General features: G+C 36.8%; 1 protein-coding gene across 1 annotated transcript; it reads left to right on the top strand.

The window, feature by feature from the left end:
- The first annotated feature begins 13951 nt into the window (after positions 1-13951).
- Positions 13952-17022, top strand: LOC110671719 (protein NRT1/ PTR FAMILY 5.8). Its single transcript, XM_021834272.2, has 4 exons — positions 13952-14271; positions 14364-14581; positions 15511-16022; positions 16110-17022. Exons 1-4 carry the CDS (start codon positions 14217-14219, stop codon positions 16936-16938), a joined length of 1614 nt encoding a protein of 537 aa, XP_021689964.2. The 5' UTR covers positions 13952-14216; the 3' UTR covers positions 16939-17022.
- Positions 17023-18242: the final 1220 nt, after the last annotated feature.

The following is an 18242-nucleotide window of genomic DNA, read 5'->3' as shown; positions in this document are numbered from 1 at the left end:
CAGAATGGCATATTGCCATGTGCAGTACTGCTAACTGAATCCTATTGGCATGCCAAACTATCCAAACCAATCTTGTTAGGTATACTAGGGCATTTGAAACTTTAAAATTCTTCAATCTTTAAATTTCAAGTTTCGGTGTCACTATTCACCTCTTTGGTCAACTAAAATGTTGACTTTTAGGTAGAAATTAGGTACATTGGTTTTGGCACTCCCAACATACCACATTTTGCATTTAAAACTTGTTGGAATTGGTCACCATTACCATTTCTAACTTAAAACCAAGAGGGCAGAAATTTCAGTTTTTTGAAGCCTAAGTTTACTGTTCCATTAAGCACTGTTACAGTGGGAATTTGAAGAAATGGCAAACATGAAAGTTGTTCCTTATTTTGTCTAGTTGAATTTCCTTTTTTGAATCACTCCATTTGGAGTTTTGTAGCTCCAGATATGTTCCAAAAACCACAGCTGGCTGGATTGTCAAAACTGCAGAATTACCATATCTACAGTACCATGAACAGTGACTGTGATTGCATTTTTGAATTGGTTCTGGTCATAATTTGGGGTAGGTTCCTTCATGAAAGTTGTTTTTCTATGTCTTAACTTGTTGCTGTAAACATTTCAGGTCAATTGACCAAATCTACAGTGATTTATGGCCAAATGAACAGTTACTGTTCATTTGGTCATTTCTGCAGGTGTTGTTGCAGGGAATCCAGATTGGGGCCAACCTTTGGTCCTCTTGCTTTGGTCTTTTGGGCATGGTTTCTTCAGCAAAAATGTGCCATTATAAGCCTAGTTTCATGTCCAATTGGCCAAACACCAATTGGACCAACACAGCCAAAGTTATGGCTGTCTAATTGGACTGGAATCTCAGTTACCATTGCTGCTGTCCCTAGGCAGCATAGTCCTTCACTTTGCTATGCTATTTTTCAGTCCATATTATGGTCAACTTACCTAAAATGGTCACTAATTGACCATTAAAATGTTCTCTAATAATTTCATAAGCCAAGTCAATTTTCACTCCCCAAAACCCTAGCTTCACATTATGTTTTCTACAAGATGCCTTAGTTAGCATACCAATTTATTATCCATGTAGATATATATCTTAAACATCATTTCTAGTCCACTCTAAGTCCAACAAAACAATCAAAACCATTCCTTCATTAGGGCTGCCAAATTCTATGGTGGACATACACATGAATTTGTTTCATTTATTTCACAATTTCTCATCTATTACAAGTCTCAATCATGGAATTAATGAGTTTTAAATACATATATGCACTAACCTCTTGTAGGCAGATTTTTCCCAACTCAAAACTTCACTTTCCTTCACTTTCTAGGCTGCCAAACACTTCCCAAGAGGTATAGACAAGTTTTTAGTGAAAGGACTTAGGGGATTTGAGGTAAGATTGGAGAGATTTTTCGAGCTTGAATCAAGAAGAGAAATGGAGGTCTTCTTGGCCTTGTGGTGCGGCTGGAAATGAGGTTGAAGATGGCTGATAGGTTTTTGATTTTCTTTAGTCTCTTTTGTCTCTTTTATTAGTTAATTTAAAGGGTTGTTTAATTTTGATTGGTGAAAGCTTTTAATGACATCACCATGATGTCATAAATAGCCTTTTTCCTCATTTTCTTTTCTTTCCTCCACTACTCATTTCCAATTTAATTTCTAGTAATGTTTATTCACATTTTATGTCATATTAATTATTTACTCAACTGGACAAGTAGGCCAAAAATCACCTCTGAAGGCGAAATGACCAAAATGCCCTCCGTTTGGCTTAACGGGTCAAAATTGTCTGTACCAATTGAAAAAATTTTCTAGGTATTTTCTTGGCATTCTAATGCCATGGGAACCTCAATAACCCTTCTCTGGAGTCCCAAAAATTATTTTATAATTTTTCCCCCGGGTCTAGGGCTCCTAGTTGCGAGAACCGCAACTTCCCTCTGGTTACCCATCGCTTGGGCACCGGCTCATTTGACTTGGTTGTATTTTATTTCTAAAATTTTTACTAAATTTTTCTTATTAATATTTGAGTTAATTTTGGTTTCTCACTTTAGTTTAAATATTTTTCCGGACGTTCTAGCTGTCCGGACCGACACTGGTCACCGGAACAGTGGAATGTACGGAATTGCTACCGGGAGGGTGTTACAACTCTTCCCCTCTAATTTAAATTTCGTCCTCGAAATTTACCTGATGCAAACAGTTGAGGGAACTGTTGCCTCATCGTCTCTTCATTTTCCCATGTTGCCTCTTCGGTGTTATGGTGCCTCCAAAGCACTTTCACTAGTGGAATCTGCTTATTTCTCAACTCTTTCACTTCCCGAGCCAGGATCCGTAGAGGTTCTTCTTTATATGTCAAATCCGGCTGTATTTCAATTTCTTCCCTGGAGATGACATATGAAGGATCTGAGCGGTATCTTCTGAGCATGGACACGTGGAACACATTGTGGATCTTATCCAGCTCTGGTGGTAAAGCTAGCCTATAGGCCACTAGACCCACACGTTCAGTGACTTCATATGGGCCAATGAACCTAGGGCTTAACTTACCTTTTCTTCCAAACCTCAGTACTTTCTTCCACGTTGACACCTTGAGGAACACTTTGTCGCCAACTGTGTATTCTATTTCTTTTCTCTTCAAGTCGGCATAGGATTTCTGTCTGTCTGAGGCAATCTTCAGATTGGCTTTGATTAGTTTCACTTTCTCCTCAGTATGTTTCACCAGGTCTGGCCCTACCAATTTGTCTTCGCCCAATTCAGTCCAGCACACTGGAGTTCTACATTTTCTCCCATACAGTGCTTCATATGGGGCCATTTGGATGCTAGCTTGGTAGCTATTATTGTATGCAAATTCTGCCAGTGGGAGGTATCTATCCCAACTTCCCTCAAACTCAATGACACAACTCCTCAGCATATCCTCAAGAACATGGATTACTCTTTTTGATTGCCCATCCGTCTGAGGATGGAAAGCTGTGCTGAAGTGGAGTTGTGTACCCAAGGACTCATGCAACATCTTCCAAAATCTCGATGTAAATCTTGGGTCTCGATCAGATATGATGGAAAGTGGAATTCCATGCAGTCTAACTATCTCACGGATATACAATTCTGCTAACTTCTCCAGTGAGTAGTCAGTCCTAACTGGCAGAAAGTGTGTTGACTTTGTCAATCTATCCACTATCACCCATACTGCATCATGTTTCTTCTGGGTGAGAGGTAGACCACTTACAAAATCCATGGTGACCCGATCCCATTTCCATTCAGGTATGCGTATAGGCTGTAGCAATCCTGATGGAACTTGATGTTCTGCCTTGACTTGCTGACATGTCAAGCATTTAGTCACATAGTCAGCTATGTCCTTCTTCATACCAGGCCACCAATATCAAGCTTGGATCATGATACATTTTTGTACTTCCTGGGTGTATAGCATATACACTGGTGTGTGCCTCTTTTAGAATACTGGCCTTCAATTCCCCATTATCTGGTACACACAATCTTCCTTTGTAGTACAGACACCCATCTGCTTTCACCTCATAGTCAGTTGCTTTTCCCTCTGAGATTCTGCTCATAATAGCCATTAACTTTTCATCTGCCTTTTGCCCATCAAAAATCTGTAGAGGTGTTTGGCCTCACTTGCAACTCACCAAAATAGCTCCATCTCAAACCAAAGATAGACGGGCATTCAATGATCTCAAAGTCACATGGATTTTCTGCTCAAAGCATCAAGAACTACATTTGCCTTCCCGGGATGGTAGTCAATCACACAATCATAATCCTTTAGGAACTCAATCCATCGTCTCGCTTCAAGGTTGAGCTCCTTCTGAGTTGGCAAATATTTTAGACTCTTGTGGTCTGTGTAAATGTAGCACTTTTCACCATACAAGTAATGCCTCCATATCTTCAGTGCGAAGATAATTGCTGCAAGCTCTAGATCATGGGTAGGGTAATTTTGTTCATGTGGCCTTAGCTGCCTGGAAGCATAGGCGACCACCTTCCCCTCTTGCATCAATACACACCCTAACCCATTATGAGAGGCATCACTGTAGACCACAAAGTCCTTTCCTGACACTAGCTGTGTTAACACTGGTGCCTCTGTCAACATAGCCTTCAACTTCTCAAAACTAGTCTGACACTTGTCATTCCAGTCAAATCTGACGTTCTTGTGTAACAACTTGGTCATTGGAGCAGCTATTAAGGAAAATCCCTTCACAAATCTCCTGTAATACCCAGCTAGCCCCAAGAAGCTTCTAACCTCAGTTGTATTTCTGGCAGGCTTCCATTCCATCACTGCTTCTATTTTCTTGGGATCCACCCTAATCCCATTAGCTGACACTATGTGTCCAAGGAATGCAATCTCATTCAACCAGAAGTCACACTTGGACAACTTAGCATACAGCTTATTTTCTCTCAGGGTTTGCAGAACAATTCTCAAATGCTCATTATGTTCTTCATTGGTCTTGGAATACACCAAAATATCATCAATAAAGACCACTACGAACCGATCTAGGTATGGATGGAAGATACAGTTCATAAGGTCCATGAATGCTGCTGGTGCATTTGTTAGGCCAAAGGGCATCACCAGAAACTCATAATGCCCATATCGGGTCCTGAATGCAGTCTTTGGCACATCTACATCCTTCACCTCAATCGATGATACCCTGATCTGAGATCAATCTTAGAAAATACTCCTGCTCCCTTCAACTGATCAAACAGATCATCAATTCTAGGCAACGGATATTTGTTCTTCACAGTCACTTTATTCAACTGCCGGTAATCAATGCATAGCCTCAAAGTCCCATCCTTCTTTTTCACGAACAGCACTGGAGCTCCCCATGGTGACACACTGGGGCGTATAAACCCCTTATCTAGCAACTCTTGCAACTGAGTTTTCAACTCCCTCAATTCAGTGGGTGCCATCCTATAAGGAGCAATGGAAATGGGTGTGCATCTGCAGTTGTCTCAATAGCAAATTTAACTTCCCTTTCTGGTGGCAAACCAGGTAATTCTTCAGGAAATACCTCTGGGAAGTCTCTTACTGTGGGTATATCACTCAGGTTTGGCTTAGCCTGCCTAGTATCTACCACATGTGCTAGGTAGGCTTCACAGCCTTTTCTCATCATTCTCCTTGCAACTGTGGCTGAAATGACATTGGATAAGAAATATGTCCTTTCCCCCACAACAATGATCTCATTACCCTCAGGGGTTTTCAAAGAAATTCTTTTCAATTTGCAATCAACTATTGCCTGATGATGTGACAACCAGTCCATTCCCAAAATCACGTCAAACTAGTGGAAGGGTAACTCAATCAGGTCTGCCAAAAATTCATACCCCTGAATCCTTAACGGGCAACCCTTGTATACTTTGTTCACCACTACACTGTGGCCCAATGGATTAGTGACCAGAATATCTTGGTCACTCTCCCCTACTAGTATCCCCTTTCTACGGGTAGGTTAATGCAGATATATGAATGGGTGGATCCTGGATCCACCAATGCATGCACAGGTGTATTGTAGAGGGAGAACGTACCCCTGATGACGTCCGGGGCATCTTGCTCCTCCTGAGCTCTCAGGGCATAATTTTTGGCAGGTGGTCTGTTATCTGGCCTCTCTGCTGGCTCAGATGTAGGCCTCTGTGATGGTCCTACTGTGTCAGATTTGCCAGATTTTCTACCTCTTTGCGGTGCATGAGCAGGTCTGTCTGCTTGTGTTGGAGCAGCTGTAGTAGTTCTATGTGGGCAGTTCCTCAGCTGATGCTCTGTCGACCCACATCTTAAGCAGGCACCAGTTACTCTCCAACATTCCCCCTTGTGCCATTTTTAGACAGTGTGGACATGCAGAAGATGTTGGGGCTGGTCCCCTGAACCCCATCCCTGGAGAGCTGCCCACTGATGGTGTGGACTGACCTCTCCTAGGGGTGAACTGTGGCCTGGGCCCCTGAGACTGACCCTGACCTTGTGGCTGACCCGAACTCTGTGCAGGTGGACCTTTAAACTTCTTCCCAGATGCAGGAGATGAGCTAGACTGACCCGGTCCCCTCTTCTGCTGTCTTTCCCTTCTAGTCTTCTCACTTATTCTTACTTTTTCAACCTTTATAGTAGCTTCCACTAACTTGGTAAATTCTGTGATTTCCAAGGCAGTGAGCTGGATCTTTATGTTTTCATTTAGTCCCTCTTCAAATCTCTTACATCTTTCAGCTTCATTAGGGACTATCTCCCTTCCATAGCAGCTTAATCGGACGAATTCTTTCTCATACTCGGCCACTGATAGCTGTCTCTGCCTCAGATTAATGAACTCTCTTCTTCTTTCTTCCAGGTATACAGTACCCACATATTTCTTCTTGAATTCTGAGAGAAAGAAGTCCCAAGTTATAGCGTCTGGCTGCACTTCACTGGACACAGTATCCCACCATTTGTAGGCATCATCTTGCAACAGGGATATGGCAGCCTCTAGGTTTTGCTCTGGGATGCAGTGGAGTTGTTTTAGAACTCTGCCCGTTCTGTTCAACCAATTCTCGGCTGCAACAGAGTCATCTTCTCTCTTACCGAAAAAGTCCACTGCTCCAAACTTTCTTAGCCTTTCCAGGTGTGATTTTGGTTGTGGAGCTGGTGGTGGTGGTGCTGCTGGCATTACTCCGGCCATTTGTCTAAAGAAATCGGCCATTTGCTGGAACATGGCCTGTGGAGGCTGAGCAGGCTCTGCTTGAGCTGGTGGAGCAGATTCTCTCATGCCCCCAGTCTCAGCTGCTGCAGGTGGAGCATGACTCTCCACTTCCTCCTCAACTGCTCTCTGAGATGAAGGATCCATATCCTATTCAAAATAAGAAAGACAAACAGATCTGCATTAGTGTCACCTCAACTCTTACAAATGCAATGCATGGTATGGACTCAATCTAGGCCCAGAAACGCCTAAACCGTGCTCTGATACCACTAAATGTGACACCCCTTACCCGTGTACGGTATACCCGAGTAAGGTATGTCACACGGTGTACCGGCACACTCTAATATACCTTAATTAATTTATATCATGTTTTTAAATATAATTTGTGAAAGATAACTCATTTAAGTCATTTATTGAAATCATAATTTATTTGAGGTTCCGGAAATTTTATAGAAAATCCGACAGAGTACCGGCTAAAAATGGAGAAAACAGTTCTTTGGAACCTGTTAAAAACACTTCCAAATAATTTCCAAACAATCCCAACTTCAATTTATCAACAAGGTCTCAATATCAAGATCTCAACAACATTTCTCAATTTCAGTTCTAAATCATCCATCACATGTGATAATCAAGTATAAATCACAAATAGATATTTACTTTTCCATTCACAAATACAATTTTCATAATTTACATGAACATCAATATACATTACACAAGTTTAATTACATATGAGAAAATCAAAATTAATTACAGAATGCCAAAATGACACCTAGTGTCCTACCAATGCACTGCAGAAGTTGAGGTGACACGGACACATGCGTAAGCTGCAGGATGGACTCACCCAGTCTGCGGTCTACTGGGCTCACGATCTGTATCTCCAGAACCTACGCGTGGCAAAAGCAACGCGCTAAGCAATAATACTTAGTGGTGCAATAATAAAATAAAAGAAATAGCAAGAAAATAAATATGTAACGAATGTATATGTTTTATTTGTTTGGTATTTGTATATCATTTACTTTGTCCACTTTTATTCATTTGGTTGCCCCAAGTAACCTACACTAGGCATCGGATGGATAACGTAAATGGCGCACTGGGTATCTAGTACCTCGGGCCGTCACACCATCGGTCACATATGCATCTCCCGGTGTGCAACGGAACAGCTAACAAGCTGTGAATACATCAGGCACAAGGCCAAATCTCAATACAAGGTCAGAATGGCTAAAAGCCATGAAATCACAGAATGGCATATTGCCATGTGCAGTATTGCTAACTGAACCCTATTGGCATGCCAAACTATCCAAACCAATCTTGTTAGGTATACTAGGGCATTTGAAACTTTAAAATTCTTCAATCTTTAAATTTCAAGTTTTGGTGTCACTATTCACCTCTTTGGTCAACTAAAATGTTGACTTTTAGGTAGAAATTAGGTACATTGGTTTTGGCACTCCCAACATACCACATTTTGCATTTAAAACTTGTTGGAATTGGTCACCATTACCATTTCTAACTTAAAACCAAGAGGGCAGAAATTTCAGTTTTTTGAAGCCTAAGTTTACTGTTCCATTAAGCATTGTTACAGTGGGAATTTGAAGAAATGGCAAACATGAAAGTTGTTCCTTATTTTGTCTAGTTGAATTTCTTTTTTTGAATCACTCCATTTGGAGTTTTGTAGCTCCAGATATGGTCCAAAAACCACAGCTGGCCGGATTGTCAAAACTGCAAAATTACCATATCTACAGTACCATGAACAGTGACTGTGATTGCATTTTTGAATTGGTTCTGGTCATAATTTGGGGTAGGTTTCTTCATGAAAGTTGTTTGTTTGGTCATTTCTGCAGGTGCTGTTGCAGGGGATCCGGATTGGGGCCAACCTTTGGTCCTCTTGCTTTGGTCTTTTGGGCATGGTTTCTTCAGCAAAAATGTGCCATTATAAGCCTAGTTTCATGTCCAATTGGCCAAACACCAATTGGACCAACACAGCCAAAGTTATGGCTGTCTAATTGGACTGGAATCTCAATCACCATTGCTGCTGTCCCTAGGCAGCATAGTCCTTCACTTTGCTATGCTATTTTTCAGTCCATATTATGGTCAACTTACCTAAAATGGTCACTAATTGACCATTAGAATGTTCTCTAACAATTTCATAAGCCAAGTCAATTTTCACTCCCCAAAACCCTAGCTTCACATTATGTTTTCTACAAGATGCCTTAGTTAGCATACCAATTTATTATCCATGTAGATATATATCTTAAACATCATTTCTAGTCCACTCTAAGTCCAACAAAACAATCAAAACCATTCCTTCATTAGGGCTACCGAATTCTATGGTGGACATACACATGAATTTGTTTCATTTATTTCACAATTTCTCATCTATTACAAGTCTCAATCATGGAATTAATGAGTTTTAAATACATATATGCACTAACCTCTTGTAGGCAGATTTTTCCCAACTCAAAACTTCACTTTCCTTCACTTTCTAGGCTGCCAAACACTTCCCAAGAGGTATAGACAAGTTTTTAGTGAAAGGACTTAGGGGATTTGAGGTAAGATTGGAGAGATTTTTCAAGCTTGAATCAAGAAGAGAAATGGAGGTCTTCTTGGCCATGTGGTGCGGCTGGAAATGAGGTTGAAGATGGCTGATAGGTTTTTGATTTTCTTTAGTCTCTTTTGTCTCTTTTATTAGTTAATTTAAAGGGTTGTTTAATTTTGATTGGTGGAAGCTTTTAATGACATCACCATGATGTCATAAATAGCCTTTTTCCTCATTTTCTTTTCTTTCCTCCACTACTCATTTTCAATTTAATTTCTAGTAATGTTTATTCACATTTTATGTCATATTAATTATTTAATCAACTGAACAAGTCGGCCAAAAATCACCTCTGAAGGCGAAATGACCAAAATGCCCTCCGTTTGGCTTAACGGGTTAAAATTGTCTATACCAATTGAAAAATTTTTCTAGGTATTTTCTTGACATTATAATGCCATGAAAACCTCAATAACCCTTCTCTGGAGTCCCAAAAATTATTTTATAATTTTTCCCCCGGGTCTAGGACTCCTAGTTGCGAGAACCGCAACTTCCCTCTGGTTACCCATCGCTTGGACACCGGCTCATTTGACTTGGTTGTATTTTATTTCTAAAATTTTTACTAAATTTTTCTTATTAATATTTGAGTTAATTTTGGTTCCTCACTTTAGTTTAAATATTTTTCCGGACGTTCTAGCTGTCCGGACCGACACCGGTCACCGGAACAGTAGAATGTACGGAATTACTACCGGGAGGGTATTACAATAACCATCCATCATGCATTATAATCAAATTAAAATGCGTAAATAAATTTAATCATCCTCAATGTTGTTGTTGGTTTCATGTGTAATTAAAATAATATTTCTAACAATTAGAAATATTAAATCATAATATATAACGTTCCTCCCACTGAATAATTCTATTTAATTGTCTTGGAAACAATTTCCTTTAATTAATAAGTAATTTAATCACAATTAAATACCTATTAATTTAACAAAACAATTAAATCAAATTTTATACTACCCAATGCAATATATCATTTAGAAACAATTTTCTAATATTATATATATGTGAGTTAAACAATTTAATTCAATATCTAATCTAATTAGATAATTAAAATCTAAAACAATTTTATATGCTCCATAATTTGCCATCAATTTTAGAAAACACATTTCCAAAACTGATATTGAATTAAACAATTTAATTCAATAAATTCCTTTATTTCAAATGCCCTAAATTAATTTTAGAAACCAATTTCCAAAATTAATATTAAATTAAACAATTTTAATTTATCTTTCAATTGAACTAAAATAAAATCACAATTTTATTTATTTAAAAACCAAAAGCAGAATTAATTTTAATAAAATAATATTATGTAATTATGAATTTTAGTCAATAGGGAATTCAAGGGCAAAACTAGAATAAGGAAATCATAATGGCATAATTGCAAATTCTACCAAAATAAGAACCTATTTACAGCCATATGACCGGTGGCAATTTTGTAAATAAATAGCAGTGGCAGTTTTGCAATTACAAGCAAAATTAATGGCAGTATTACACAGTGACAAAACTGTAAATATCATGAAACAGTTCTCCTTCCTCGTCTAGTCTGGTTTTCCAAAAAAACAGCAGCTCACACTTGAAACCACCAAGTGCAGTAAGTACAGCAGCCATCACCAGCCATCTCCATGGTTGTTTCCGGCCGCAGGAGTGTCGTTGACACTGCCAGAACCAGGCAACAGCAGCATCAAGCTGCCATCCTCCTGTCACACAACCAGCAGATTTATAGCTTTGCATGGCTTTGATAGCCATAAATCTTCTGCATTTGAGGCGGCTGGACAACGCATCGCCATTAGGAAGACCACCGGACGTCCAACATGCATTCTGGATGGTCCTTTAGCGTAGCCAATCTTCAGCAAACGAGCTTCCTTGCTCGATTTGGAAGACCCTCAAATGGGTTTCAAAAACTGAAAAAAAAAATTCAGATTTTTCCTTTTTTAATTTTATGACGAAAATTTCAAAATTACTTTGATTAAAATTAATTTTTATAGATTAAAATCTATTAGAAACAAAACCCAAATCTTCAAAATTTTCATATCCAAATTTGAGCAGAGGAAAAAAAAATTTTGGGAGAAACAATATATAATCACATGAATTTAATACTCAAACTAACACCACCAACAACAAATCATTCCACAATTAATTAAAATGGCTCTGATACCACTGTTAGGAAGCATTAATTCTCAATTAAACAAGATCAACTTTAATTAAGTATAGAATGGTGATAATTAAAATTTTATTGTTTAGCAAAATTACCTCAAACAGTTTGAGGAATTTTCTGACCACCGGGCTGGGTTGTAGCAAACCACCAGTCGTCCAGATGTCCGGCCTCTGATGATATCCACATAGACCGGTTGTGAGGAAATTCTCCAAGACACTCTTAGAGAATATTAGAAGTTTTGAGTGCTAGCTCCTTTCTTTTTCTTTCTTCACCTTTGAATGGAAGACAAGCTTCCCTATTTATACGGAATAACATTTTATAATTTTAAATTTAACCCTTTAAATTTATTAATTATAAATTGACCCCTATATGAATTATAATTCACACAATTAATTCCTATAATTTCAGAAACTTTAAATTAAGTCTACACTCAATTATTAGGACATTAAGCAGTCTAAATAAAATTTATATTTCAATCCTTAAGTCTCTAGAATTATTTTTTATCAAGTCCAACTTTATAATTCAATTTAATTCCTCACTTACAGTCTTTATGTGTGTGACTCATTAGGTTCCTAATATGTTGGCAATAAATATAATTAAATAAAATTAATACTTTAATTTTATCATTAATTCACAATTGATTAATTATATTTGTAGATCATTATTGACATCTAGCAATGTGGAACGACCACCCAAATATTAGAATTTGTCAAAGTGGTTTGACTAACCTTTCTGTGATCAGTATATCAGTGTAATTAATATTCTTTTATCATAATATTTCGATTTATACATTGATGCGTGGAATGTGTCTGCTATATATAAATCATTTCTGTCCTTCCAGTATGATTGATTAATTAAATAAGATCTAAATCTTATTTTACCTTGCTCAAGGATTTAACAATCCATACTGGCAAAGAACAATTGAAATATTTTCCTTAATTACCTAAGGTGATGAATTCTATCTTAACAATTAAATATCTCCACATAGTTCATACTATATCCAACAGTTGCCACATTCGTTATCTTTATATAGAATGACATGTGAGCAGTATCAAAATACAGTAATTCCGATATAAGATAACTTAATGTCTAAAGTCTAAGGATCATTTACACGACTGTTACATAAGTCTTTCCATAGACACAGGTAAACTTCCATATGGAATCCTCGTGCGGGTCAGTTCAGTAAAATTATCACCACAAGCACTTACACGTTGGTTCTAAGTATCTCACATACCTCAGCTTAATGAGAACTATTGCTTCCTTTTATAAAGGAAAGAATGTAACGTGTACTGGTCTCAACAGTTATATCAATGTCCGATCTTGATATAACATTGACCAGAAACATTTTTGAAACAATGCTATAATGCAGTCAGAATCTCATAATTATAACAACATTATAATTTTCACTGCTATGCATATAAGTCCCATAGACTTTATCTTTATTAATTAATATTCATTAAAATTAAATTAAACATTAAAGATAAAGCAGCCTTTTATTAAGAATAAAGTATATATACATGAATTAAGTGATCACACTTGCAATTAACACATTGGTTGTAGTGCACATACACTAACAGGACAACCATAGACCTCGAAGGAATTAGTTTTCTATGGATCATAAAATGAACATAGAAAGATACCCTAGTAAACATGGGCAGAGCCATGTTATGTTGAGAGGGTCAATTAAACCACTCAACTTTATAAAAAAATTAAAAATATATATAATATAAAAAAATATTTTAACAATTTTTAATAAATTATTTTCACTAATTAATATATATATATATATAATTCAAATTTAGATAGTTTGTAATTATATAATTCATTCACAAAATTTTATTTTTAAACTTTTAAACGATATACAAAAGTTTGAGATACATATAAAAGTATTTTACTTTAAATTCTATTAGGCAGCATAGATAAGAAAACGGTTCTTAATAAAAATTACTTGAAATTATTTATGATAATATTTTCATATAAAAAATAATCATTAATAAAAATTTATTATTTTATAAAATTATTTTTTATTATATTGTTATTATATGTCGAAAGTTTGCAATGCTTTACGTTTTCTTATTTCAATAAATAATTTATTATTATATATAATATTCTTATTTTAAATTAAGTAAAATAAAATTTTTCACCTGTTCAATTTCCTTGACTTCGCCTCTAGTAAATCCAGAAAACATTCAGGTGTTATTAGAATTATTTTTAAAATTAAATAAGTATAAATTTTAGTTTAATTTAATTTAATTGACTGGTCGTAACAATGTGAAGTTGTTTGAAGAGGATTTGATAATCTGGCAAAGGCAAGGAAATGCCACGTTTATGAAAGAGCTGCCAAGTGTTGCAGAAGTGGCAAGTATGAGTCAGCAACCCAGAATCAAATTGACGTACAAGGCACTGGGCCATGTCGACATCTTGACTCCATAGCTTTTCTATCACACCAATTAAGGCAGAATGAAAGTGGATTTCATCTTTAACATATATTTTTTAATTTTCTTCTTAATATCAATTAATAATTATATAAGGAAACATTTCTGTAGCCACGAGGGTTTGTTTAGTGATTGTCGAGTGTGTCCATTATTGCCATAAAAACAAACCACTCGAGTTCTTAAAAGAAACAAGGCATCCAAATATGATTAAAGTTGACACTGTTTTGTTAGCTCTGTGCATGAAAGTTTGAGTTGTTTGCAACAGAATGTGATAGTGATTGCTGATTTTGGCTTTGTCTCAGGTTTTTGGTATTTGGGTTGTTCTTGTTTTCTTCTAATTAGCTCTGTATTTTCCCCAGAGGTATTTTGCTCACTACACAATTTTGGTCCCATGGCTAGAGATCAGAGAACAAAAGGACTCAACAAGTCTTGCCTTCTGCTTATAGGTACAGAAAAAAAAAATCCTAATTTTGCTTCTTTTGACGAGATTATTAGTTCATAATTATTGAAATTATGATTTTTTTTTCCTTTGAATCAGTGATAGCTGGTATAGAGAGGTTTGCCTTCAAAGGGGTGGCATCAAATTTGGTAACTTATCTCACAGATGTAGTTAAGATGACCAATTCTGCTGCAGCCAAGACTGTTAATAATTGGTGTGGATTCACATCCATGTTACCACTTTTAGTTGCATCTCTTGCTGATTCTTTTTGGGACAAGTATCCTACCATCTTAGCCTCTTCTTTCTTCTATGTAGTGGTGAGTTTGTATTCTCCTTCTTCTTCTTCTTCTTCTTCTTCTTCTTCTTCTTTTTAGCTTCAATCTATTCACATGATTTTTCGCATTTTGGTTTATGGGTGAGCCCTACACCTCAGGATTCAAATATAGGACAATTCAGCGAAAATTTCAAGCCTTTACCTTTGGGATGCCTCCCATAAAGACCATTCATGTAGTTCTTTTCTTTTTTAACTCTAAAATGATACATTTCTTCTTTCCATGAAAGATTGAAACTTTAGATTTTAATTTTCAGGGCTTGGCTCATTTTGGTCTGGCTTCTGGTTAAGGTATCTATTTGAGGCATAGGGAATGTCTCCCATTCTGATTTTGAGGACTAAATTCCAATTGAAATTGAAATCAATAAGCTAAATACCTGTATGCCACTGTAGCCAAAGTTTGGTAAATGGGCTATAATTTTTTGATAAAGGCTAAGAAGTAATTTTGCTCTTTTCGCAATAACTCAGCCATGTGTATCACCATCAGGTGGCATTCCAAGTGATTAGTGAGCAACTAATGCTCCTGCAATTTTCTACTATTATTTTCTCTCTTTCTCTCTCTCTTGTTTTATTCTTAATTAAATTTTCTGTCCTTTTCTTATTTATAAGAATGTGAGGATCACATCATTAGTTTATTAAATTATTAGATTCCAATTTTTTTATGGTTAAAAAGCATCCAGAAAATTTAAATAATGACACCCAGAAATTATGTTTATATTAATTTTATTTTAAGCTAGGAATTATTTATCTTAAGGCAAAAATGGGTCATAATAATAAACTGTAGCTGCATGAGATGCTACCTTCAATTCATTCTGCTAAGTTGTTGCATACCAGTGAAAGATTTATTAGCCATTTTTTTTTCTTTTTTCCTTGTCATTTTACATATTTTGTACTTTTTTTCCCTCTTTTTTTAAGGGACTTGTGGCATTGACATCAACAGCTTTGACTTGGGCATGGTATCCCTCCAACAACCTAAGCTCTTCATTCCTGTTTTGGTCTCTCTGTTTGATCTCACTAGGCCAAGGTGCATACAACCCATCTTTACAAGCCTTTGGAGCAGATCAACTTGAAAGTGACGATGAACTTCCTTGCACAAAAGATGACCATAAGTCAGATAAAAAGAGTATGTTCTTTCAATGGTGGTATTTTGGTGTTTGTGGTGGCAGCCTCTTAGGTGTCACAGTCATGTCCTATATCCAAGACACGTTTGGCTGGGTTCTGGGATTTGCTATCCCAACAATTTCAATGGTTACTTCAATTAAATTATTCTGGTCTGGTGGCAGAATGTATGTATATAAACAGGATGGTAATAACATCGGTAAAAGGCCTTTTCAAAGTTTTGTTCAGGCGATTAAAGAAACTGCATCAAAATTAATCAATAGCAGAATCAAATTATCAAGCAGCAACTCTGAAGTTGTTGAGCTAGAGTAAGTTTTCTTACTTGGAACTCGATTCGTTTTCAGTTCGAGATGTCAATGAGTTCTGATGATGAACATTTTTCAATTGTTTTATAGGCTGCAGGAGAAACCTCTTTGTCCTGAGAATTTAGGCAAGGTCAATGTCTTGAATGACAACTCCAGGAATGGCATTTATCCTCTTGAAAATGCAAAAGTTGTACTAAGGCTTGTGCCTATGTGGACAATGCTCCTGATGTTTGCAGTCATTTTTCAACAACCTGCCACATTCTTTACCAAGCAAGGTGTGACAATGAAGAGGAATATTGGCAGCAATTTCAAGATCCCTCCGGCTACACTGCAGAGTGCTATTACAGTGTCTATAATCCTTTTGATGCCACTATATGATAGAATTTTTATCCCAATTGCACGTATCATAACTCGTGACGAAAAGGGTATCAATGTAATGCAAAGAATGGGGATTGGAATGGTCCTGTCTATAATAGCTATGGTGATTGCTGCACTGGTTGAAACAAAAAGGCTTGAGATGAGCAAAAGAATGCCCCATTCTGAAACAGCTCCGCTGAGCATAATTTGGCTGCTACCTCAGTACATTCTGCTAGGCATTTCAGACATCTTCACAGTTGTTGGGATGCAAGAGTTTTTCTACAGTGAAGTTCCTGGAAGAATGAAGACTATGGGGATTGCACTGTATACTAGCGTATTTGGAGTAGGAAGTTTCTTGAGTGCCCTGTTGATTTCTCTGGTAGAAATTTTCACCAGATCAAGAGGGAGGCAGAGCTGGTTCTCTGACGACATGAGAGAAGCTCACCTGGACAAATACTACTGGCTTCTAGCCGCGTTAAGTGCACTGAGCATGCTATTTTATGTCATTTTGTGCAAATTTCACAGAAGTAGGAGTGAATTGGATAGTGAGAACTGTAAATGATATGTTTGTTTTAAATTTTCATGCAGTTTTTTTCTAAAGAATTTCTTCGCTCCACTGTATAAAAATGTAACGTGTTTCTGTTTTTGATGGTTTAGCCAGACAATCCTAGCATGAAATTATGGGAACAGAAATGAAGAAATATAAATTATGCCACAATCTCCTGTAATCACTTAAATTTCTGAAATTTCTGGCAACATAATTTACTTGAAATCACTTACTTCTTACAACTCGCAATCTCTGTGTGTGAGAGAGATTAATTTGCATAGAGGGCTGGTATGCCTTCCAATATCATCTGGCTGAACTCTTTTGATAATTCATGATGCAACTGTTGGGTAGATAACAGCATTGGAATCCTGGCTCTATGCAAGGCCAATGAGGTGACCTATATCATAAAGAGCCACAGATTTCAAGTCTACCTGGTCCATGGCAGTATTAGTACTCCAATTCTCACTCGCTTCATAATGTGACTTTTCAATTTCCATCTTGTGGTAGAAGGAATGAGCCCAAACTTTACCAGGACCATCAATGGGCACTCCATCTCCATTATCACCACCCACCACTATAAAACCCAATCAGAAGATTTCCTGCTTCACCAGGAGCAGCTTCCACAAAATTGAACTGGGATGCACCCCAACTCTGAAAAGCTTCTGCAAAAGCAGCCTTCACCTCTTGAATCCTTTTGAGTATAGGGACATTGAGGCTGAATATATAAAGCAAGCCAATGTCAGAGTTTGTAGACTGGTTCAGGGATGTGAATTTGGTGATATCATGGACTGCACATAGTGGGATCGTCATTTTGTTTACAGTATCGGAGTCAAGGTTTCCCGTCATCTTGAGATGGCAAAATTTCGGTAAGTTTTGAGTGCAGACTCCAATTTTTCATTCAAATCATTTGTTAAATGATTAATATGATCTGGGTTTGGATAGTATCCAAATCTAATGAGGTATTTGTTTAAACAAAAAAATGCAATTTTTTATATTCAAGCCATGATTAATTAAATTAATATTTTTTAATTAAATTATTATTTTTATAAAATTAATTATTAATTATTTTTTGTTGTTATTTATTGAAAGTTAACAATTAATGGAAGTTACATGCTAGTGGAGAGTTACCGATACTAGCAATTAGTAGAAGTTACCTATTGCATTGCAGAGGAAGTTGAATGTAGTTATAGATAATACATAAAACTGCGGTACGTGCAAGATGTGAAGTAATGCGATAGGAAAGGCCCCAATCAATTCAATAATAGCAATAACAATGAACTATAATAGTTTATTTATCTTTATTTTATCTGGCTTTAAAT

The sequence above is a fragment of the Hevea brasiliensis genome, chromosome 15 (genome assembly GCF_030052815.1).
Source record: "Hevea brasiliensis isolate MT/VB/25A 57/8 chromosome 15, ASM3005281v1, whole genome shotgun sequence".
Lineage (NCBI taxonomy): Eukaryota > Viridiplantae > Streptophyta > Magnoliopsida > Malpighiales > Euphorbiaceae > Hevea > Hevea brasiliensis.
This window is presented reverse-complemented; position numbering and strand designations above follow the sequence as displayed.